This window comes from Spermophilus citellus (genome assembly GCF_964194105.1).
Source record: "Spermophilus citellus genome assembly, chromosome: 2".
NCBI lineage: Eukaryota > Metazoa > Chordata > Mammalia > Rodentia > Sciuridae > Spermophilus > Spermophilus citellus.
Genome location: NC_138183.1, coordinates 34,202,623 through 34,227,073, shown reverse-complemented (window position 1 = coordinate 34,227,073; position 24,451 = coordinate 34,202,623). Strand labels below are relative to the sequence as shown.

The 24,451-nt window shown below is 47.0% G+C and overlaps 2 protein-coding genes across 2 annotated transcripts in view; both read right to left on the bottom strand.

The window, feature by feature from the left end:
• Positions 1-4,057: 4,057 nt before the first annotated feature.
• The window catches only part of GABBR2 (gamma-aminobutyric acid type B receptor subunit 2), a gene marked incomplete at both ends in the record, with an annotated part of 350,598 nt that continues 330,204 nt past the window's right edge, over positions 4,058-24,451 (bottom strand). Inside the window, 6 exons of the mRNA XM_081281796.1 lie at positions 4,058-4,223; positions 7,275-7,392; positions 13,046-13,175; positions 15,340-15,522; positions 17,345-17,569; positions 22,125-22,235. Coding sequence (XP_081137922.1) covers positions 4,058-4,223; positions 7,275-7,392; positions 13,046-13,175; positions 15,340-15,522; positions 17,345-17,569; positions 22,125-22,235 — 933 coding nt within the window. The remainder of the gene's footprint in view (positions 4,224-7,274; positions 7,393-13,045; positions 13,176-15,339; positions 15,523-17,344; positions 17,570-22,124; positions 22,236-24,451) is intronic.
• On the bottom strand, positions 8,623-12,190 carry LOC308634446 (small ribosomal subunit protein eS12-like; the record flags this gene model as incomplete). Its single annotated transcript, XM_081268262.1, has 2 exons — positions 8,623-8,867; positions 12,183-12,190. The coding sequence occupies 2 exons, from the start codon at positions 12,188-12,190 to the stop codon at positions 8,648-8,650; spliced, it is 228 nt and encodes a 75-aa protein (XP_081124388.1). The 3' UTR covers positions 8,623-8,647.

Genomic DNA, 24,451 nt, shown 5'->3' with positions numbered 1-24,451 from the left:
TCCTTTCAGAGGTGCTAAGAAGAGACGTTTCCATCAGTGGATTCCACATGGAGAGTCGGAGCCCCTGAGAAATGACTCCATGTTCTTCTCTCTCGCTGTTGTTCTACTGTGGTTCTGGGTCGAGTGTGAGGAAGTGGGTTCAGGAGAAAAGAACGAGTCTCACAGCCAGGACATCTGGGTTTCCCACCTGTCCTCTTATGACCTTCTCATTGACTTTGGCTCCAGTGACTGGGCCTCAGTTTCCCCACCTATACAATGAAGAGTTGGATAGGATGGTTTTTCCAATCCTTACTGCTCATTTCTGTGAGTCTAGGTCAGACAGAGAAGGAAGACCTGTCAGGATTCTTGATCATTCCTCTTTGCAATGGGCTTGTGAGGTCACCTTGGGTGAACCATCTACATCCTTGAACATCCTGTATCATACAGGAGGACTGTAAAAAAGGTAGTGTGGAGTGGCAGGCATTCAGCAGGGCTCTCTTGGGCCAGGATTCAGGAGGCCTGCTCCTAGGCAGATGCCATGATAGAGGATCCTGTGCACTTCACACCTCTGACCTGGGGATGGCTCTCCTGTGAAGTCTGAATCCAGCCCCCTCATTTCTGAGGCCCACACCTGGTCCCACTGCCTGGGACTTCTCCAGCCTGCTGTGGCCTCCTCTACCCTTGCTCTCTCAGCAACCAGTCTCGACACAACTTGGCCAAAATGTTCAATGCTGCAAAGTCTCATTGAAACCTGTTTTGAGCCATTGGGAAGATGGCTACTTAGTAGAACATCGAGGAAGCAGATATGACTCCCAAACTCAGGGAGCTCATGATGCAGGTGGGGAGAGGACCATGTAAGCATGTCCCCAGTGCCATGAGATACAGCACAGTCCTCAACTCAGAAAAGAGGAAGAGAGGAATTCCTGTCAGGGGAACTAGGAGGATGAGATGGAGCAGCCGGCTGAGGGCCCAGCACAATGCAGGAAGTGTACACAGCCTTTAGATGGCACTCTGGGGTGCAGGGAGAGGCAGCCACGGGGCTGGGAAAGAGCAATGGGCAAAGTCTTGACAGGCCACAAAGGCCTTGAGAGAGGGCTGAGGCTGGGGAGTGAGTGACTTTTCCATGTCAATCAGGAACCTTTTGTTTGCGATTGATAGGAACTTAGTCCAGATTAACCCCAGCAAAAAGGGCAATTTATTGGAAGAACAGAGTATTCAAGGAAGGCCTAACCAACTGAGCAGGAAAAGGCCCAGATGCTACTGGCCTTTGGGAGCAGCTAACCATGGACTTGGACCCCATCAGTACCCAGATCTTCTTCCTGTTTCTCTCAGTGGGTTCCATTTTTCCCTTGCAGGGCAGACTAAATACCTCTACATGGAGGACTCCTGGGAAGGGGTTTATTGCCCTGCTTAGTCAGGTTTCCACCCTTGAGCCACTCAGAAGTTGGAGCTGCATGGTGGTGGGGCATGTGACTGTCAGCTGAAGGCAGGAAGGGCCTAGCTGACCAGGCACCCCCAGGCTGTTTCTCAGCCCCTTAGTGGCTCTTTGAGGAACATGGTCCCAGGTGACCTCCATTTGGGGAAGAGGAGGCATTCAAGACGAATTTTTTTCCTTTTATTCATAAAAACAATTTTGCAACAATTTATTAAAAATTGATACCATGCAGTAGGGGTACGAGAAATTCCTCATTTACATTTGATTCTGGCAGTTCCAGTCTAATTTAAAGCATTTGTGCACTAAACATCATTGGAAAATGCCTTCAGGCCGAAGCCTCTTGGGAAATGGACCGGGTGTGTTTGCTGCATATAAAAGAACAGAACCATGGAATAGCTAGAGTCACTTCTGTGTGTCTTGTTATTCTCGGAAAATTAAAAAACAAGATGGGTAAACCTACAGGATCAGTAAGACAAGAGAATGTACTTTGTGGGTTAACCTAGAAGACAGAGCACGTTTGGGAATCACAAAGGTTTACAGACGCACGCTCACCTCCGGCAGTCCAATACTTTAGTTTGTTTTTTCCTGCTATGCTGGAATAATATTTCTACAGGTATTTGTGTGTGTGCTGTGTGTGCATGTGTGTGCATGTGTGTGTATACGTTATGTACAATTAAGTGTCTCTTTCCCTTTGAAAAATTAATGTGATCCTTTAAATTAAATTTGGTTTTGGTGAAATCAAGAAAGCAAGTAAATACTGGTAATACACAGAGTGACAACACGATTTTTAGTGCCTAAACAGAGAATGACTTCAACTTGACCTGTGATGTGTGAAGTTTTGTTTTTTTTTTTTTTTCTCTAAAAGCTACAGTACCTCCATAACCTCTCCTTGAGGGAGGGGAGGGGAAAGCTGTGCTACGCGAACTGGGGTGTTGGAAATGTTGGCGATGGTGATTCCCGTGGGCCCTTTCGTCAAAGCCTGGTGGTGACAACAGTGTGTTCCTGACTGCAGTGGTTCTGGGAAGAGATTATTGCCTGCCTGTTGAAGCTGCCATTAGGATTCTTTAGGGATGGAGCGAAGTGCTCGGTTGTGCAGACGTCCTGGACGTTGTCATTCAGGCCTTTCTTTAGCAAAGAATGAACCTGTCTAGGAATGTCAGAAAAGTCGTTGGGAGTCTCCCTCCAGCCAGGTTGTTTCAGGCAGAGGGCTGTACCGGAAGCTTCTCTGGGCCGCACCCCGGCTGTAGTGAGGGCTGAAGGTCATAGTCACACTGGTACCTCACAGGTCAGGGCTACTTACTGTTTGGGACAAAGCTTTCCTGGATGAGATCAGGTGTCGATCCTCAGAGTGACCCTGTGAGGTAGGCAGGACGGGTGTTATTTCAACCCCAACCTGTTACAGAGGGGAAACTGAGGCTCAGAGAGAAACTGGTGACTTGCCCAAGGTCACGCGGGGAGTCAAGGGGACTGAGGACTTGAACCCAGGTCTGCCTGACTCCCACGCCAGTGCTCTTTGGGGTTCATTTAATGGGAAGAGTGATCTTATGAATGGGAATCAGTCTGCTGACCGATGGTCCCCAGTGATCCCAAGGGGAGAGCTCACCGGCTCATCTGGATGGAAGGCTGCCTTCTGGAAGCCAAGGGAAGCCCTCAGCCAGCAACTCTTCCCCTGTGACACCAGGGATGTCTTTTAGCAGAATGCCCTCGATTCACTTTGGTCAGAAACAAAGTCAGTGGAAAAAAAAAAAAAAATCCCAGCCAGCCCTTGGGCCCTGATGGGAGAGGTTAAAGTGCACATCTTTCTCTATCATGTTTGCTGGGAACAGACATTCCGTGATTAGCTCGGGTGGTCCCCCTTATTTCCGGGAACACTTGATATGAACACAAGGACACGGCCAACATGGTGGGTGCTTGACAGACTGTCGGTGATGCTGCAGAGCGTGTCTGCAGTGACATGCCCTAAATCCCCACATCCCGGAACGGTTGTTATTGTATTAATGTGTGGCATTTATCAGAGTAACAAACATCTCATTCTGGTGATGGAGGCCCCCCCAGGGAGCATGCGAGTCTGCCTGCTCGGGGTTCCCCAGCCCCAGGGCCGGTGCCTGTCTGCCCTTCCCATGGACTCCCTGCGCCAGGGAGGCTGAGGTGGGCTGGGCTGGCAGCTGGGGACCTGGTGGCCCTGCTCACCTTCTCCCCCACCCATGTGGAGGAGGGCTGGTGGGGGCCACAGATGGTGATGTGTGTGCAGAGTACAGAGGCGGTTTCTCCGGAAGCCCTGGCCTCTTCCCGAGGCTGCTCAGGGCTTCTCCTTGAGTCTAGGCCTCTCTCCTTGTCTAGAAGTTTTGTTTTGTTTTGTTTTGTTTTTTGCAAGTTTCAACTATCCCAGCTCTCCTTGTTTGTAGACATTATGGAAGTCATTTCCATTCCTCTTCTTTGTGAAAGAATAAGAACTTCACAAATAAGGCTCGAGGTCAGGTGCCACGTCCCCCGTCCCGTCCACTTGAGGGCCAGCCGCGCAGTCCCGAGAGGCGGCCGTGGTGCCCCGCTTCTCCACGGCCGGAGCCCACAGTGTGCCTGTGGCAGACGCCTCTGCCGGCAATGGTGCGGTCACGGGGAGGCCCCAGCCCAGGCCTCCCACCCTTACAGGCCCGAGACCATGACTCGGAAGGAGGGTGGCACGTGTCTGTGGCGGGGGCTGGCGGTGGGGCTGACGCAGGGGCTGACGCAGCTGGCGTCCACGCCTCCGATGGACGGGAGGTAGGCGTGGTGGAGGATGGGGAGCTGGAGGGACAGCCGGCGCTGGATGCTGGAGGGGAAGAGAGGAGGGGTGTTAGTGAAGGCTGCCTGGCTGCTCTCCAGAAAGTTCTCTGGACTCACTTTGGCTAATACAAGCTGATGACAGGAGTCTGTTTTTTCTCTGAATCCAAGAACTGTCGTCTAGCCATTCAGCCATCGAGGGGGTATTCAGTGAAAACCTGTGTGTCCCTCTGTTGCTCTGGGAATAACCGGGGATAACTGGGGACACTCGAAGGAGGAGGGAGATGCAGTCCTCCTGAGCCTCTAGGCCAGGGTTCCGCGGTCACAGGGCAGTAACCTCCTATCTCCCTTCTAAGGGCTCAGATCTCTTTCCAGGAGACTCCTCTTCCCTTCTTCCTTGAAGCCCCAGGACTCCTTTGTAAATATCCAAGAAAGAAGCCAAGAAGAGCAGGAGGTGAGCTGAGTCTGGGAGGGTTTGCATGCCACCCTGGGAGGGGCGCCAAGGAAGAGGGAGCTGCCCTCTGGCCCCTGGGCAGGGCCACACCCTCAGTCTTCATCCTTGGCAAGGCTGCTTTTGGGGAATGTGCCCAGGTGACCGCCCTCCTGCTCTGCTCAGCTGCATTTTTGTGCAGTTCTCCATCCACCCACGCGGCAAACTGCATTCCCTGAGGTAGGGGACTGGATCTAATGCCTCCTTGTCTCCCCAGTGCCTGGCCACTCAGGAGCATACAAACCAAACCAAACCAAACCAGATCTTAACAAAAACTCAACAAAGGACGAATTGCCAGTCCTGTGGTGAAGAGGGGCGTTTACCTAAGTTGCTCAGCAGACCTGGGGAAGCCGGACCCTTGCTGCTTCGATGGCTCCACATGGCTTGTGGCAGAGGCCACCGATTCATGGGGCTAGCTCATCCCAGAAGGGCGTGCTCCACAGTTTATTGAGGACATGGTGGGTTCTGAGATGGCTGGGTACAGATGAAGTGCTGCCCTTACTACCCAAGGACCTGCTGCCCAGAAAGACTGCCCAAGAGACACAGGTGCGCAGGGGAGGAGAGCGCTGGAGAGTCCCTTTTGAAAGGCAGGTTGAGTGAGGGGACTGTCAGCCATGATCCATTCCTTAGGGCAAGATGGTGCTGAAGAATAAACCTGGGCCTGGGAGAAGGGTGCTCTGTCCACGTACCAGGGCAAGGCCATCTGCTGAGGCAAGAGGGGTGAGTAGCTCATGGCCGTGAGTGTTCAACACTTCCTTGCTGAGAACCGACTCAACGCTGGAACCTGTGCTCAGCCCCGGGGGCTACATGGACTCGCCTTGACCTCAAGGTGCTTACACTCCAGTCGAGGGGAAACTGCTGACAAACACTGGCCACCGCTCTGGCCTGGAGCTGGCCAGTCTTGGAGCTAAGGGGGTGGAGAGGCCCACTCCTTGGAGTTGGTGACTCGGCTGCTTTGGCTGGCTCCACTTGTTATTTCCCATGGCCAAGTTTCAGAGTGTACGTGTCTAACCCCTGCTTCCAATATAGTAGAATTTGGAAAGAACTAAAATTGCCAGTGGGAATGTAGTTAGCTGAGGTGTTTTGGGGTGTTGCCTTAGACATCGCCTTCTCGTCAAGTCTTCTCTCAACACCCCATCTAAAATGACACTCCTTAACCCCCTTTCTTGCTTTATTTTTCTTCAAATCACTTATCATTTAACATAATATTCTTTTTTATGTGGTGCTGGGATTGAACCCAGGGTCTTATGCACGCTGGACAAGTGTTCCACCCCTGAGCTTTGTCCTCGGCCCTCATGCCCTGTGTTTCTGTAAAGTTGTTATCCTGTCAGGCAGAATGGAAGCTCTAGAAGATATGGAAACTGTGGAAGGGAGGGATTTTTGTTTGTTTTCTTCATTGCTGTGTTCCCATTGCCTATGCCTGATGCATAATAAACAGGTTTCAGTAAATCTTGAAGTAAATGTATTTAGTGAGGGTACATTTTACACTTAACAAAGGCATCGGGCTAAGGGGAGAACATAAGGTTTGATGTTGGATAGGCCTGAGTTCAAATCCTACCTCCTGTGCTTAGCCACTGGGTGAGCTTGGACAAATCACCTCCCTCCCCTCTTTGGAGATCAGTTTTCTCATCTGTAAAAAACAGCACTGTGGGCTGGGGTTGTGGCTCAGTGGTTGAGCGCTTGCCTAACATGTATGAAGTACTGGGTTTGATTCTCACACCACATATAAATAAATAAAATCAAGGTCTATCAACAACTAAAAAAATATTTAAAAACAAAAAGAGCATTATAATTTGACCTGTATTATAGAATAGATGTGGAACTCAAATAATACCATGGGTATGAAAAACTGTGCCACAGCCACATCAATGTTCATAGCAGCACAATTCACAATAGCTAGAATGTGGAACCAACCTAGATGCCCTTCAATAGATGAATGGATTAAAAAAATGTGGCATTTATACACAATGGAATATTACTCAGCACTAAAAAATAACAAGATCATGGCATTTTGCAGGGAAATGGATGGCATTAGAGCAGATTATGCTAAGTGAAGTTAGCCAATCCCTAAAAAACAAATGCCGAATGTCTTCTCTGATATAAGGGGGGGGGTGACTCAAAATGGGTTAGGGAAGAAGAGCATGAGAAGAAGACTACCACTAAATAGGGAAGAGAGGTGGGAGGGAAAAAGAGAGAGAGGGGGAGTTGTACGGAAGATGGAAGGAGACCCCCATCGTTATACAGAATACATGTATGATATTGTGATGAGAAAAAGAAAAAAAAGTGTGTCACATTAGATTGGATAGATAGAAATGATGGAAGAGGAGGGGAGGAGTAGGGGGGATAGGAAGGGCAGCAGAATAGAATAGACATTATGATTGCTGTATGTATATAGGTGACTCTATGAACAGTGTGATTCTGCAATCTGTACAATTAGAAAAATGAGAAATTATACCCCAATGATTTAAATGTATGAATTGCCAAGATCATTGTAATGTCATGTGTAGCTAATAGAAAAAATAAAAGAAAAAAAGAAAAACTGTGCCAATCATAAACAGATGTACAGGGGAGACACATTCTTCCTATAATTCTCAAGGAGAAGGTACTCACTGTTCTGGGGAGTTGATATCTTCTATGGGATCTTTGCATGTTCGGGAGGATTCTGTTGGGTTCCACTGCAGCTGGGGATTTTGATCGAGGTGATTTTTTAAAATGGTCTTTCCCCCATCTGAATGCAAAACAACAATATCACAACAAGTTCCGTTAAGTTAGTTTACAAATCAGCAATGCAACCTTTAGGATGCTGCCCAACGAATGTAAAAAAGATCCCCCTCACTCTGCCGTCTCTGGACCAGGGTTTGTGCAGTAGCTCTTCTGAGACCAAGGCAGTGAGCCAAGGAGCCTCCACTCACCCGGGGAGGACAGCAGCGTGTGACCCGCCTCTATTCTCTTTTTCTCCAAGAAAAATGGGGGAAATTAAGTTGACTGATGTAGACAACATAACTTGGAATTGAGGCTCTGATATTAAGACTGTTTCATTGGCACATAGGGATGACATGACATACCTATAATATACAAAAAAATCCTTGTATATTTTTATAATTTTATATTATATATTTTTTTCCCAGTTTTAGCAAAGATCAAAAAGATTAATAGTGAACTGCTAGTGGGAGTATAAATTGATCTAACCTCTTGGGGGCACTGTCAACGTGTATCAAACATCATAAAAATGCAAACTTTTACTCAGAATGTCTACTTCTGGGAATTATCTTAGAGAAACAATCAAGGATACGGGAAAAGATATTCAACTAAGCATCATTTATATCAAAATGCTGGAACTAATCTGAATTTGTCCAGTAATAATGGATTATTTGAGTAAGTTCTGGAGCCTCCATTCAAAGGAGTATTGTGTAGCCACAAACCAGGTTGATGTGACCCTTGCTACTCTCTCTGGACTTCAGAACCATCTGTAGTGATTTAAAGAAATATGAAAACCAGCCCCATCCAAGAGATTTGGATCCACTCGGTGGGGACAGGTGCATCAGGGTTTTGTTTGTGTTGTGGTGGACAGCCTTGTGTACAGGTCACTCTGCCCTCACGTGAGCACCACCCATCCTCATTACTCGTGGATTTTGTCTTTACAAACTTATCCACTCGTCAAGATTTATCTGTAACCCCCCATCAATGCCTGCCATGATTTTGTGGTAATTTGCTGATGAGCATAGCATCTAGAATTTTGAGTTGCCTGATGCTCACCTTCCCGGCTGAGGCAACGTTCTGCCTTTTTGTTCAGCTCTCATACTATAAATAAGTATCTTTTTTGAGGTTTATTTAGTGATACATTTTCTACATTTTTGTTTTTGCAATACTGGGGTTAAATGAGGGGTGCTGCAAATGCTAGGCAAGAACTCTGAGCTCTATAGCTCCAACCCCTTGAGCCTTTTTAATTTTTTTTGAGGAATGTGAACGAAAAATTTATTTGCTCATTTCTTGCATTTGAAGTACTCTTCGATGACATCCTTGGCCTGAGATTCTTTGCCATAATCCTTAACAACTACACAACTGCAACCAACCACTTTACGGGGCTTGCCCTCTCGGTCAATTTTACAGAGGCCTACCCATTCTCCTAGTTTCTTGTTGTCATCGACCTTAATTAGATTGATTTGATGTTCAGCACAAAGGGCCTCCACCAATTTGACATACCTTTTTTAAATTATATTTTGAGACAGGGTCTCGCTAAGTTGCCCAGGAAGGCCTTGAACTTGGGATCCTCTTGCCTCAGCCTCCTGAGAGGCTAGCTTGCTGAGATTACAAGTGTGTACCACTAAGCTAGGCTCCTTTCTCACATTTTTGTACTGTTGGTGATTTTGCTGTTTAAAATGGCCCCCAATGTAATGCTGAAATGCTGTCTAGGGTTCCTAGGCACTGTGATGTGCCTTATGGAGAAAATCCACGTATTAGGTAAGGTTCCAGCAGGCATGAGTGCTGTTAGCCATGAGGCCAATGCTATTGAATCAAATATATATATATATATATATATATATATATATATATATATATATATATATAGAGAGAGAGAGAGAGAGAGAGAGAGAGAGAGAGAGTTAGCGCGCGCGCACGCTGGGTGACCTGGCACACACATGTAATCCCCAGCAACTTGGGAGGCCGAGGCAGGAGGATGGTAAATTCAAGGCTATCCTCAGCAACTTAGTGAGGTCCTAAGCAACTTAGTGAAACCCTGTTTTAAAATAAAAAAATAAAGGACTAGAGAATATATATTAAATGAGGTTTTTTGGGGGGCAGTACTGGGGTTGAACACATCCCCAGCTCTATTTTGTATTTGATTTAGAGACAGCGTCTCACTGAGTTGCTTAGCGCCTTGCTTTTGCTGAGGCTGGCATTGAACTTGTGATCCTCCTGCCTCAGCCTCCAGAACCCCTGGGATTACAGACATGTGCCACTGTGCCTGGCTTAGATGAGATTTTTTTAAAACAGAAACATGCATAAATCAAAGTAAGGTATTGATTAATTGAATGAGTTTTATTTCCTTCGAGACTGCTCTTTTGTTTATTTTCATTTGGATTATTGGTCTTTTTCTTATTAGTATATTATGTATGTTTTGTATATAATTTCTCCTTATTTATAAGTACATGGGTTTGTTAAAATTTTATTTGGCTTTGTTTATTGTTTGATTTTTTTGAAAACATGAATGATTTTCACTGTGAAAATTAGTTTTGTTTTTGAAATTTTATTTATTTACATTTTTAATTAATTTATTTATTTTGAGATGGAGTCCCACTATGTCACCCAGGCTGGTTTCCAGATTGTGTGCTCAAGGATCCTCCTGCTTCAGGCTCCTGAGTAGCTGGGACAACAGGTGCATGCCACCACCCCTGGCTGAAATCAAATTTATTATCCTCTCCTTTTGTGTTTCTGTTGTGTATCAAACTGAGGAAGGCCTTTCCCTGAAGTTTTCTTTAAAAACTCTCCTTTCTTTCAGGATTTTCATGGTTTTGCTTTTTAAAAATTTTTTTTTAATTATTAATGGGCCTTTATTTATTTATTTATTTATTTACATTCGAGGATCGAACCCAATGCCTCACATGTGCTAGGCAAGCTCACTACCACTGAGCCACAAACCCAGTCCATGGCTTTTCTTTTTATATTTAAATTTTTTAAATCTATCTGGAGTTAAGTTTCATGTAAAGTATGAGGCAAAGAGCTACCTTTATTCTTTTCCAGATAGTTACCTATTCATCACAATGAAATTAACTGAATAATTCACTTTTCCCCCACTAATTTGAAATGCTCGTTTTTACAAGATACTAAAATTATTAGGGGTAATTTTTATTCTTTTAATTTCTCTATGAAACATTTTTGCAATCAACATCTTATGTAATAATAATTTTATAATATTACTTCTCTCTCCCCCTCCAGTATAGGGGACTGAACCCAGGGGTGCTCTACCACTGGCCAACATACCCTTTTTATTTTGAGACAGGGTCTCGATAAGTTGCTCAGGCTGGCCTTGAACTCGTGAATCTTCTGCAGTAGCCTCCTGAGTAGCTGAAATTTCAGGTGTGAACCACCACACCTGGTTATAATATTACGTCTACAACAAGCATACTTATAATAATACTATAAGAATAAAAAACCAAAAAACTTTTTATCAATTTAAAAATAAATTTATAATAAATTAGAGAATCTATGGTAATGACAAAAATCTAAACAATAAAAAAGTTATAAAATTCAATGTAAAAATGAACCCGTTTTGCCCACCCTCTGCAATACCATTCCTTTTTTTGGTCAGTACTGGGGATTGAACTCAGGGGCACTCGACTACTGAGCCACATCCCCAGCCCTGTTTTGTATGTTATTTAGAGTCAGGGCCTCACTGAGTTGCTTAGCACCTCGCTGTCGCTGAGGCTGGCTTTGAACTCGCAATCTTCCTGCCTCAGCCTCGAAGCCACTAGGATTACAGGCATGCACCACTGCGCTGGCCCAATAACATTTCTTTCTACACAGGTGAATGCTGTTAACAATTTTGGCTGGGCGCTGTGGCGCATGCCTGTAATCCCAGTGGCTCAGGAGGCTGAGGCAGGAGGATGATGAGTTCAAAGACAGTTTTAGCAATGGGGAGGTGCTAAGCAACTCAGTGAGACCCTGTCTCTAAATAAAATACAAAATAGGGCTGGGGATGTGGCTCATTGGCTAAGTGCCCAAGTTCAATCCCTGGTATCAAAACAACAACAACAAAAAGCAAAAAAAAAACCCAAACAATTTGGTATTTATTTTTCTAGGCTTTTACTTTCTGCACTGGGTATTGAACTCAGGGCTTTGTGAATTCTAGGTAAGTGCTCCACCACTGAGCTATGCTCCCAGCTCTCTCCCTATGCTGTCAAAAAATATCCATATTCTTTCTCTCTCTGTCTCTCCCTCTCTCTCCCACTTGCCCTCTCTCCCTTTCCCCCTCTTGTCTGTATGATGCTGGAATTTTTAAAAATATCTTTATTTTTATGTGGTGCTGGGGAGTGAACCCAGGGTCTCATGCATGTGAGGCAAGCACTCTACCACTGAGCTACAACCCCAGACCCTAATGCTGGCTTTTTTCACTTGGAGATTTTTTCCATATCTGTACAAATAAATAGACCCACTTCACTTTTTTTTTTAAAGAGAGAGAGGAGAGAGAGAGAGAGAGAGAGAGAGAGAGAGAGAGAGAGAGAGAGAGAGAGAGAGAATTTTTAATATTTATTTTTTAGTTCTCGGCGGACACAGCATCTTTGTTGGTATGTGGTGCTGAGGATCGAACCCGGGCCGCACGCATTCCAGGCGAGCGTGCTACCGCTTGAGCCACATCCCCAGCCCCCCACTTCACTTTTTAATGGATATATAATGTGCCATGTTTGGTTGGATGATAATGAATGAAACCACTTCAAATGATAAGCATTTAAGTTAATTTCAGAATTTCTCACTTACAAATAATGTGATGAGTATCCTCGTGCATGCTTCTTTGCCCACCTGGACATATTTCCAAGGGGCATCTCCTGCTATGGAACTGCTAGGTCAGGAAGCTTAACAGTTAACATTTGGAGAGTGCCAGCCTGATTTCCAAACATCACAAGAGAACAGGAAATTGCCCACTTTTTATCTACACAGATAATCTTTTGTATGTGTGTGTGCTTAGGATCGAGCCTGGGGCTTCATGCATGCTAGGCACACATTCCACCACTGAGCTGCACCTCCAGCCCCACACCCAGTCAACTTTTAAACTGAGAGGTGGGCAAAAAGTGGTCTATGAGCTGGGTATGCTGGTGCATGCCTATAATAGCAGTAACGTGGGAGGCCGAGGCAGGAGGATCTCAAGTTTAAGGCCAGCCTCAGCAATTTAATGAGACTGTCTCAAAAAAAAAAAAAAAAAAAAAGAAAAGAAAAGAAAAGAAAAAGGACTGTGGATATAGCTCAGTGGCAAAGCACTCCTACATTCACACACAAGAGTGTGTTGTGGCTCACACTCACAGGTGATTGGTGAGGTTGGAAATCAGAGCCTACCTTACTGATTATTCTTTTCTTGTACACTCATGAGACACATTTGAAACCATGAAACGTTATTCAGAGAAGTAAACGTAACTATTTGCTGGGAACAAAAGGGAAAACACCAGCTCTCTGGGAGCACTTGCGTACATGCAGACCTGGCACTGGAGGGACGGGAACAGAAGCCCACGTCCAGCCTGCGAGGCTCAGAGCAGACACTGAATTGTGGCCAGGAGACAGCTCCAGCTGAGTGTGTGTGACTTCAGACCTGTCCCTTGCCATTGTGGAGGAAGATGGCTGGCTGGCATCTGAAACCCCAGTTGCCCAGTGCGGGTCCCGCCTCCTCTTACCTGTGCTCTCTGTGAAGTTCCCAAGGTTGAGGATGTCGTTGAGCTCTTGGTAGTGGTTCTGTTTAATGTACGTGGTCTTTTCTGGTGTGTCCTGCAGCTGCATGGTGACCTCCTCCAAATCTTTGTCCAGCTGGAAGACAGTACTCCAACTCAGTCACTGTCTTCCCTCTCCCGCTGCCCAGCCCAGGGAGCTAGCTAAGAAGTGGACTAGACCTCTGCATCTGGTGAGGAGGTGCAGGATTCTGCTGCTCTTGCTCAAGGAGAACCTAAGACCCGATGGACCTGGGCTTGAACCTTGATGGAGGAGCTGAGCAAGCCCAGGAGGCAGGGCAGAAAGAGGGAAGCTCAGATGTGGAGTTGACAGTCCTGGGGCAAATCTATGCTGTCCATCACCGGCTCTGTACTGGTTTAAGAGTCTCAATTTCTTTATCAGCAGTATGGGGCAACCTTGGTACCTACCTCATGGGGTGTTGTGGAGATTAAATGGGAACGTGTAGAAAGTTTAGCCAGTCAGTCCAGTGCCTGGCACTGAATAAGGATAATCTGTTACCATAGTACTATTACTATAAACAGTATTACTGGTATCTAACAGCACCCTCAATGTGGAGAACAGATACACAGGGTGAACAGCTGTGAGCCTCACACTGTTATGGAGGCTCAGGCCAGCAGGGCTTATCCGGAGAAGCTGATCAGGATTGGTCCCTGTCATGTCTGGGTTACATAAAAATCAGGTGCAAGTCCTGGGGCATCTAAGCCCACAGAAGCTGGGAAGGTGTGTGTTGGAGGGGGCAGTGGTAGATTGAGTGGGTGGCTGGCATCAGGTACAGTATTAGGGAAGGGACCTTATAAACTGAGGTGCTGTTGTGATTCAGGAGCATGGTCACTGTTTAATATATTTTCACGTGCAGATGGAGATACCCGTCCCCCTTGTTTGTGTGTGACTCACATGGCAGGGCCAGGATCTAAGGCTGGGAGGAAAAAGAGGCCAGATGTGATCCAATTCCAGGGGAAAATCCCTACATTTTAGGGCTTTTAACAGTGGCTTGGTTTTCCCCGAGTGCGCAGACTCTTCACTGGAGGGTGTGAGCAGAAGTGCAATGTCAAGGCCCGGAGATATTAATCAGAGAGAGGTCAGATGCTGACCCAGAATCAGCAATGAGGGACAGAAAGCTTTCCTGCTCTGACTGGGGGCTGGTGTGGGGCTTCAGTGATTTCAGGGTACTCTTTATGGCAGGCTACTGTAAGCCCCCCAAGGAGCTGCTGGATCAACCAAGTAAAAATACAGTTAAATTTGAATTTCAGATAACAAAAGGTCTTTTTTTTTTCCTCGTGTTAAGTGTATCCCTAACATTGTATGAGATATACTCATCTGAAAATTTGATTGGTCATTTATCTGGAATTCAAATTTAACGGAGTATCCTGTTTCTAACCTGGCACTTCTTCCCTGCAACTGTCCAGCAAAAGGCGACATTTCCCAGCCTCCTCTGTGACTAGAAGTTGTGCACTTCCAATCTAACAGGAGCAGAACCAATGTGTGCAATTTTGATGTCACTTGCTTAAAAGGCAATGGCTTGCCTTTTAATGGACTTCCTGTCACTCCCATTGCTGAGACTGAGATGAGGACTTGCCTTCTGCCCAGCTTTACTTGGAGAGTGTCAGGAAACCAGAGAAGAGGAACCTGGTCCAGCAATGACCTTGGGGAGCCAAGTTGCCCAATAGGGACCTCTCTCCCCAAGACCCTGGGTGGGAGAGATGTAAACATGTTTCCTTTGGCAGCCGGCAGACCAAACTGTGGGCCTAGTTGGACCCCTGGCCCTACGGAAGGGAAGCTGATTTCCCTCACTGATAGAGCAAGTCCAGAATCTGGGGTTTGCTTTGGGCACAAAGGAATCTGGTTATGACCTCTCTGGAATATTCCAGAACCAGATAAGACCCCCCTTAGGACAAGGGTGAGAACTGCAGCAGCAACACCTCCCTCCAGGAAATCCTCTGCTCCCTTCCTCTTCTCTTGCTGTGTGTGATGGGGTTCTAGGGGTGGCCGGCTGGGAGGGTCACACATCTCTTGTGAATTGCTTTCTTTCTGAGGATGTCTTGAATGCCCCAATCCAGTCTGGCATTGCTGGACTCTAAGAATCTGGGCTGGGTGGGCAGTAGGCTCTTGTCAGTTAGATCTGACAACTGCCCCTATCTAATGGGTGCCAGCCTGGGGGCAGCAGAGGACTGTGCTGCAGGTGCACGGGCTGGGAGGGCCTGCAGGAGCCTGAGGAGAGGGGACTGGGGGAGGCCTGTGGTACCTCGGTGATCTTCATCCGCAGGCGGTGGTTTTCCGACTGCAGGCCCTCTAGGCGGGACGTGCTTGCTTGGTTCACGCTGGTGACCGAAGTGGATGTTTTGGAGTCTTCTTTTCTCTGGTTCTGAGTGAACTGGAATCTCCTGTTCTGAGTTGCTGCATCTGGGTTTGTTCTCAGAGTGATGAGCTGAAGGGAGAGTGGAGGATTTGAAGAGAGAAGACTGCTTCCTTCCTCCCTCCCTAAGTCAACAACTCCTTCCCGACTGCTTCCTGCCTTCTCCTTCACTCTGAGACCACTAAGGTGGCTTCCCTCTCTCCACAGGCCCCACGCGGGGTGTCCTCAGAGGTCAAAGCCTCTGGCTCTCCCTCCTGCTACACGATGATTGTGAAAAGTATCTCTTCACGGTGTCCTGAGGGCTGGCCCTTCAGATAAATGGGAAATATAAGTGTGTATTCCAAATGGTCTTTCCTTTGGACCCAGAGATGCTGCTCCTAAGTGTGGGAGTCCAACCTCGCATGTGACTGAGTTAACTCCCCCGCTGGGTGATGTGGCGTCAGGCACCCATGCTGCTAGACTATCCCGCTCTTCTAGGATTTGAGTGACTTGTGTCTTCCTGCCTGGGCTTGTCTTGCTACAGCCCCATGGGGGGAGCGATGCTCACCTGTTCCTTTGTAATATAACCCCTTGCCCTGTTTAGGATAGAATGTTCCATGGAAGTGCCTTGGGTGTGTCTCCTTCTCTTACTGTGCCCTTGGGTGTGGCTTACCTAATGTCAGTCAACCTGCTGACAGTGGACACCATGAAGACAGACTCAGCCCCGTGAACCTGACCCCTTGCCTCATTTGAATAGCTTCTCCTCAATAAAAGGGGTCAGCGTGTGCTCTCTCCTCTTTCTCTTCCTGCGGACCCTTAAGGTCAGAGGAGCCGTCACAGCGACCCCAAAGAAAAAGGTATTTGTGTCTCTTGTGTGGTTATTTTGTGCAGCCCAGTTAGCCCAGTTCAACTGGAGTGACCCCTGAGCCTTTTAGTCGTGAGAACAGAAACCGGCACCTACGATTGCATCTTAGGGAATAACTGGAAACAAGAAAAGTGTTATGTAGAAAAACTGTGCACCTGTAATATTAAAAAAGTCTGCAAGCAACTGCAGCGCTCACCAGGAAGGGAGCAAGTGGACATGTTGGTGATGGACCTTCCTCTCAATGATGCTCTCAAACGAGGGGAAATATGGACAAAAAGTTCAGCGGAAGAGGCAAATTATGAAGTAAAATGTGTGCTCTAGTTACAATCAAATCTTACAAAGCATCATCTCCCAGCCTTTGGAAATCAGAAAGACCAGCAGGCAACGTCAAAAACAGTGACAGTGAAACGCATCCAAGAAAATGTTAAGCTTTGTTAATTTTAAGGTGACAGGACTATGGGAAATTTCTGAAAATCTAGCTCCTCTCTGCATTTTCGAAGCTTTCTATAATGTGAGTTGTCGTTGCTACAGTTTGGGGGTGTTTGGGGGTGTTCCTCAAGGCTCATGTGTTGAAAGCTTGGTTCTCAATGTGGCAGTGGTGAGATGGTGGGACCTTAAAGAGGTGAGGCCTACTTGGGAGGTCTGTAGGTCATTGGGGGCATGTCCTCAGGAGAGTTAAATGTAGTTATCATGGAACTGAGTTAGTTCTTAGGAGAGCAAATTGTTTTTAGAGTAAGCCCAACCCCTGAATTGCTCTCTGGCTTTGTCTTGAGATGTGTTCTTTTCTTCCCCTGTGTCTTCCTTGCTGCTGTGACACCATCTGCTATGAGATCCTCACTGGCGTATAGCCAGCACTGGTGCCATGCCCTCTAATCTCCAGAACTCTGAACTCCAAAAACCTCTTATATTTATGAAGTTAACCAGCCTCAGTTATCTCATTATAGCAACAGAAAATGGACTAAAACAGTCATCATCATAAAAAGAGCATGTGCAAAACCTTAGAAAGTGGAGAAAGCCCAGCAATGGAATCATAGGCCAGGGGCCTGGTACCTTTGGCACAAACACCAGGCAGAGGGTGATGGTGCTGCAGAAGATGATGACCAGAGCCACAATGCAGAACTGCACATTGGGCTGGTCCCGGGTCAGGAAGGACACAGCGGCCCCAATGATGCACATGATGCCCACGTTGTAGACACTCATCCCGATGTACTTGCTGTCATTGAGTGCAGGGATGCTGACGTTGCGGGTCTCCCAAGCTAAGAAACAACCGAACAACTGAAATGGTGAACAGAAAGGGGAGATGGTCATTACCAAGTGACGGCACACACTCGCTGCCCCAAGAAACTGCCAAATGGGGGGCTGCTCAGGAAGGAGGGGTTGCAGAGAGGAACGCTGGGGGGGCCTTGCTACCAGGCATGTCTTTTGGATGAGACCATCTGTCTCCACCCATGGCCCGGGTTGTGTCCCACTGAGGAAATCTAGACTGAGGTGGGTTACAAGTACCTGGTTCTCCTTTACTTCCATGACTGGTTCATTTCACAGACCCATCAGTGGGAAGGGACTTCAGGAATGATCGCGACCAACTCCTCCCACTCTCTAGAGAACACTGAGGCCCAGAGAGGAAGAGGGGACTTGCCCAAGGCCACACAGAAAGATGGTGGCAAAAGTGGGTGTCTCTCCAGGAGTTCAATCTAGTCCTTTTTCTATTAAACTGGGCATATACCTTGGAGGTGGGGACTGGGATGACATCCCAACGTACAGAGCCATGCAGAATGGAGACTACATTTCCCAACTTCCCTGGAAGCTCAGTGTGGCATATAACTAGGTTCTGGACAATGTTCCATAAGGGAAAATGTGCATGAGTTTTGAGATGTGTCTTTTAAAGGGAAAGGGTGTTGAATTTGCTCCCGAAAAGCTGGAGTGGAAAGTGATGCATGGAGCTTCAGCAGCTGTCTTAGACCATGTTGTGGAAGCTGTGTGATGAGGACATGTAAGTAACAAGAAGCAAGTAGTCCTTGGCTAGCCCCCAGTGGCTTACTCTCCTTTCCCAGAGAGGAAAATTACCTCTTTCTCTAACTACTATTAATTTTTTTTTCACTTTCAGCTCTTTTCCTGACCAATATATCTCCCTACAGAACTGGACAGGGTAGAGACCAAAATTGAGGTTTGAGCCTTCATGGGAGGCTCAAGGGGAGGTGGGCTCAGGGGAGGTGTGAGAGGGTTTCCGCTTGGGTGCAGCCTCCTTCTCAGCAAGGCTCTCTTGCCTTGGGCACCAGCCCTGCAGCTCCAGGCATGGAGAGCTGAAAGATCCACTTATCACTGCCCCGAGGACCAGCTTGTGAGGCAGAATAACTCGCTTGGCAGGAGAGAGCAGGACATGGAGCCAGAGACCTGGACTGGACTCTGCAATCCGCTGGCTGTGTGACTTGGGGCAAGTCAGTCCCCATCTCAGAGCCTCACTTTCCACATCTGTGAGATGGGAACATTCCTAAAACTCAGAGTTCTCACAGGGTTTCTGCTCAGCTGAGAGAAGACAGCAGGGGAGCACGTTGCCGATGAAGACGTCCTGCACCAAGGAAGTCAGAAGCTACTTAGTCATAGATATTCTTGCACACGCCATGGTGGCTTTCCTCTCCCTGTCCTTTATTCCTTTATCTTTTCCTCTAAATGTGTTATCTTTCAGGCTGGTTTCTCCTCCTCCTCCTTTTTAAAAATATTTAATTTATTTTGATACCAGGGATTGAACCCAGGGGCACTTACCCACTGAGCCACATCCCCAAGCCTTTTTATTTAAACAAATTTTTTTAGTTGCATATGGATAGAATACCTTTACTTTATTTATTTTTATGTGGTTTGAACCCAGGATTGAACCCGGTGCCTCTGATGTGCTAGGAAAGTGCTCTACCACTGAGCCACAACCCCAACCCCTTTAGTTTTTAATTTTGAGACACAGTCTCCCTAAGTTGCTGAGGCTGGCTTTGAACTTGGCAATCCTCCTGCCTCAGCTTCCTGAGTTGCTGGGATTACAGGAATGCACCACTGCGCCCAGCTGCTCCTCCTCGTGTGTGTGTGTGTGTGTGTGTGTGGTGGTGGTGGGGTGCTGGGGATGGAACCAGGGCAGCTCTACCAGAACCACATCACCAAGCCTTTTTTAATTTTATTGAGACAGGATCTTGCTAAGTTGCCTAAGCTGGCCTCAAACTTGTTATCCTCCTGCCTCAGCCTCTTGAGTACTTGGGCACCACTAAGCCCCACTGTGATTTATTTTTCAAAACAATTCCTTTAAAAATAGGGAACCAGCAGCCCAGGAACCAGATGCTGAGTGAGGGAAGGAAAACATTGCCTGTTGGGAGCTTGTGTTGTGCTGGTTCCTTCACATGGGACGCACTTCAGCCCCACAGGGGCTGTGCCATCTAAGAGAGCAGGAAGCAGAGGGTTACAGGTAGAGTGACCTGCTTGGGGACCCACGGCAGTGAGCGTCAGGGCTGGATGGCTGCCTGAGACTTCAGCTCTCTGACAGGTAGTTAGCGTGGCCACCTCTCTGCCACACTGCCAAGGTGCCAACCAAACCAGCAGAAAGGTCTCAACCAGTCATAAAATATGGGCATGCCTGGGGACCTGGTGGCTGCCTGCAAATCTCTCAAGAGCGTCAGGAGAAAACAGAGTAATGCATTCTTAGACCTTCAAGCAACAGAGAAAGAACTTGTGGGCATGAGTTATACTGAGGTAGATTTCAGTGGAGAGGAAGGAAGAATTTTCTAGAAAAGTGACCCATCAGAAGCAGCTCTAACACATCTGGATCCCTAGAAACTGAACTTATTAGACAGAAGGGTCTTGGCAGATGCCATAAGGATCCTGAGATCATCCTGGGTTATTCTGATGGTCCCTGAATCCAATGGCAAGGATTGGGAGAGAGGAGGAGAAGGCCATGTGAAGTTAGGGGTGGAGATGGGAGTTATGCAGCCACAAGCCAAGGGCTGTCTGGAGCCACCTGCACTGGAAGAGGCAAGGAAGGATTCTTTCCTAGGCCCTTGAAGGGAACATGCCTGCCCTGATTTTGGACTTCCAGCCCCCAGTGAGAGAATACATTTCTGTTCTGTGAGGTCACTGTGTTGCGCTATTTGTCATGGCAGCTAAAAGAAACTAATACACATCCATGGGTGGCACAAGCTGCTCTGAGAAGGGCAAATTCCCATCACTGGCTCTGTGGAAGCAGGTAGCACGTGAACACTGGTTGGTGGACTGCTCTGTCCAGCCTAGGGTCTGTGCTTCTGGAACAGAAGGGGTAGGGGTAGGATTTTAGCTATAGACCCTAAAGGCCAGGAGGGCTATGGAGGGCTCCCTGCACACACTCTGGAAGGGGAAGCACACTCTGGATGGCTTCTATAATGCCATCCAGCTGGGGCATTCGCTTCACAGGATAGATGCAGTCATCTCCCATCACTTTTGGAAGTGGGCGGGAGAGATAATGAATGATGAAAACATGGCAGGCAAATCCAGTTTAAAAATGTCAGTATGATTTGCTACAATCTAATTTCATGGAACCTTAGAATCAAGGAATATGGAGGCTGGAAGGATCTTGGGGAGAGCCTAGTCTCACTCTTCTTATTCAATGAGGGGAGTCCCCTCAGCATGCCTTCTGTGATAAAGCTCATTCTTCTCAGGGGCTCCCTTCCCTCTCAGGATGCTGTTCCCTGGAACAAAATTCTTCTTTTTGTTATATCTATTTTTTAGTTGTAGTTGGACACAGCACCTTTATGTATTTATTTATTTTTATGAGGTGCTGAGGATTGAACCCATGCTAGGATTTCACATGCTAGGCAAACGCTCTACTGCTGAGCCACAACCCCAGCCCAACTTTGCCTTTTTTGATCTGCCTGGGCCATCTATCTCTGATAGCTCTTCCAAGTGTTTGGTGACCATGTTCCCTGTGTGTACTCTGTCCACGTCCAGGACCTCTGGCCAGTTCTCCAGTTCCTGTTGCCACTCTACTCTAGGCACCTCCTGTACAAGGTCATCACCCTGAGGGGTCCAGATTGTGGCCTAGTAGTCCTGTTATTCTCCCTGGGGCTCAAAAGACCGCTGTGGAAATCCTGAGAGTCTCTCAACTGGAACAATCTTTCCCTAGGGTTCCTAATGCATGCCCTTCTAGTGTGGCCCCTTGAAGGACACAGGATCTACAGTTCTGTGAGTCACAGAACATTCGAGGGGCCCAAAAAACCCCAGTTTATTTAAGTATTGGAGACAGCTTCATTCTTGAAAGCCAGGGTAGGGGGGACCTTTCAAGTCCTTCCTAACATTGAAACTCCACAACTGTGCGATGTTGGCTTCATCTGTGATCTTTGATTTAGCAGATGGCGGGAGGGGAGTGAAGGCTGGACTCAGAGACTGCAGGTTACTGGGTAGCCTTTGGCAAATCACTGAACTCCTCTGAGCCTTCCTTTTCTCATCTGTAAAGTGGGGATGATTTCATTCACCTCCCATGGACTTAGAGAGGATCCAGTGAACTGTGGAACATGAGCACGTGCTGGATGCTATCAGACTGCTGCTCCGGGGAGCTGCACAGTGACGCTGTGAGGCACCCTTACCAGCTGACTGATCCTGGGCAAGACACAGAGCCTCAGTGTTCTCATCAGGGAAATAGGGATATCATCTGTACCTGTCTTCTAGGGTTGTTGTAGGGCCTGAGAAGATGTGGCAGATGCCAGGCCCGACAGAGAATAAGTGCTTAGTCTAGGGGGCTCTGTTTGTTTTTATGTTGAGGGAGGCCCCTAGGAGAGAGAGACCTGATAAAGAAGTGCCCCTCAGCTGTCTCCTGCGCAGCACCTACCATGAGAAGCCCTTTGTAGGCGTAGACGATGCCGAGCCAGATGGTCATGTGGGTGTTCTCGCAGTGCTCCAGGAGTGGGCGGATGGAGATGTCCCTGCCTGCTGGGTCCGGCTGTGCAGAGAGAAAACAAAGCACAGGGATGGACTGGGTACCTCCAGCAGCTGAGGTCCCTCCCTATCCCTTTTCCCTTCTGTGAGCACAGCCAATGCCACCACTCAGGAGGACTTTTGGACCCCACCTTTATGTGCCCACCTGGCGGGGCCTAGGCCTCAGTTGCTATTGACTGCCTTTCTGTTTGTTGGTGGCAATTCAACTCTGCCCTCCAGTTCTGTCTGTCCTCTTGCCTGTTCAGCTTGAGTCAGAGGTCCTGAAGGTAGGAACTGGGTCAATTCTGTGTCCCTAGGACCTAGCACAAGATGTGGCCCAGAAAAGGCAGCTGTGAGGTTTGTTGAAAGATGGAGAGAATTAGGCACCCAGTTAGGTCAGGAGCTCTTCAGATGTCTCTGGGACTAACCTGGGAAGCTAGAGACACACTATATTGGCCCAGCCAAGCATGGGGTCTGCCAAGCTCTTCTCAGGAGAACTTCTTGAGCCTCCCCGACTGTGGAAGCAGCAGAGGCAGCCATGCTATGTACCATGTGACCTATGCTGCACTGATTGGACAGCAGGTGGGCATCTGACTCCAGGCAGCCAATCCCGAGCCTGGTCAGAGGTGGATGAGGTTTCTGAGGGAAAGGATCCTACCCAAGCATATTCTCTCTCTCAGGAATGTAACTGTAAAATTTTGGAAGAAAACCAGACAAATGATGGCAAGAGAAAAAGTCCCCAGGGAATGAAAAAATATCTATTGTACATTTATTTTTTTCTGACCTATTTGAGAGAATGTGGAAGATATCCTGACCCTTTACTCCTAAATATCTCAGCATGAATACCCTATGAAGGAAGACATTCTATTATACCATCACACACACTTATAAAATTCAAGATATAAATACCTACACAATGTTTTATCTAATATATTGTCCATTTCCAAATTCACTAATTGGTTCAATAACACTCTTTAAGGTACTTGTGGTTTTTTTGAAGGACCATCCATTCTAGGGCTATGTCCGACATTGATTTGTTGGGTCTCTGGTTTGCTTAATGTCAAATCATTCTTTGGCCCACTGTGGTCCTTCCATGTCATTGATATTTCTGAAGAATTCATATCAGTCATTTTGTAGACTATTCCTTAGTTTGGGTTTGTCTGAATGTGTTATTATGATTAGATTCAGGTTATGCATTCTTGGTAGGAATCCTATATAAATGACATCCTTGCCTGAGTACTTCACATTAGGGACACTTGATGGCACTTTTCCCCATTTTTGATGACATTAAGTGTGATCACTTGATCCAGGTGATGGCTGCCAGGTTTCACACTTGAAAGGTACCATTTCCCTTTTGTAATCAATACATAATATGTGGGAGTAACTTTGAGACTGAGTATTCTGTTGTCACAAACTAACTCATCAGTATCCATTGATGGTTCCTACCTAAGTCACATTACTTTTGAAGCTGAAAAATGGTGATTTGCCAACTTATCATCTTTTTTATTTTGGGGGGAAGGTACTGGGATTGAACTCAGGGGTACTTGGCCACTGAGCCATATCCCCAGCCTTATTTTGTATTTTACTTAGAGACAGGGTCTCACTGAGTTGCTTAGAGCCTTGCTTTTGCTGAGGTTTGCTTTCAACTTGTGATCCTCCTGACTCAGCCTCCCCAGCTGCTGGGATTACAGGTGTGCACCACTAAGCCCAGCTTCAACTTATCATCTTATGTGAATACTTCACATTCCACTGCAAACAAGAGCTTTCCTTTCTTCCCACTTATTTCTAGACTCATGGGTTCCTTTTTAATCCATGTCTTATAATCAATTGATACCACTGTTAATTTGGATGCTCAAATATTTCCAGATTTGACTAGTGGAAAACCCCTTCATGTTCTACCCATGTTTCCTCCCACATTTCTATAATTTTTTTTTTTGAGCACCTTCTTGCTTCTTGGCCCAAGCAAGATCTTTCAGGTCTCTTGGCACTGTCCTCGTCCCAGCATTGGAGTCAACCATTTCCCAGGGTGGTGGTGGGGGGGCTGGCTTTTTTTAGTGCATAATGGTGTTTAGAAGCCAAACTCTGGGCCCTTGATGTGCTCACTGTTTCCAGGGTGTCATTACTTCTTTATCCTGCCTTTTAATGTCTAATCTAATCTCTCTACCATCTACATCTGATATACACAGATAAGACCCCCACAGAGTTCTTGCTGCCTTCTCCATTTCTTATTTGCCTCTCTTT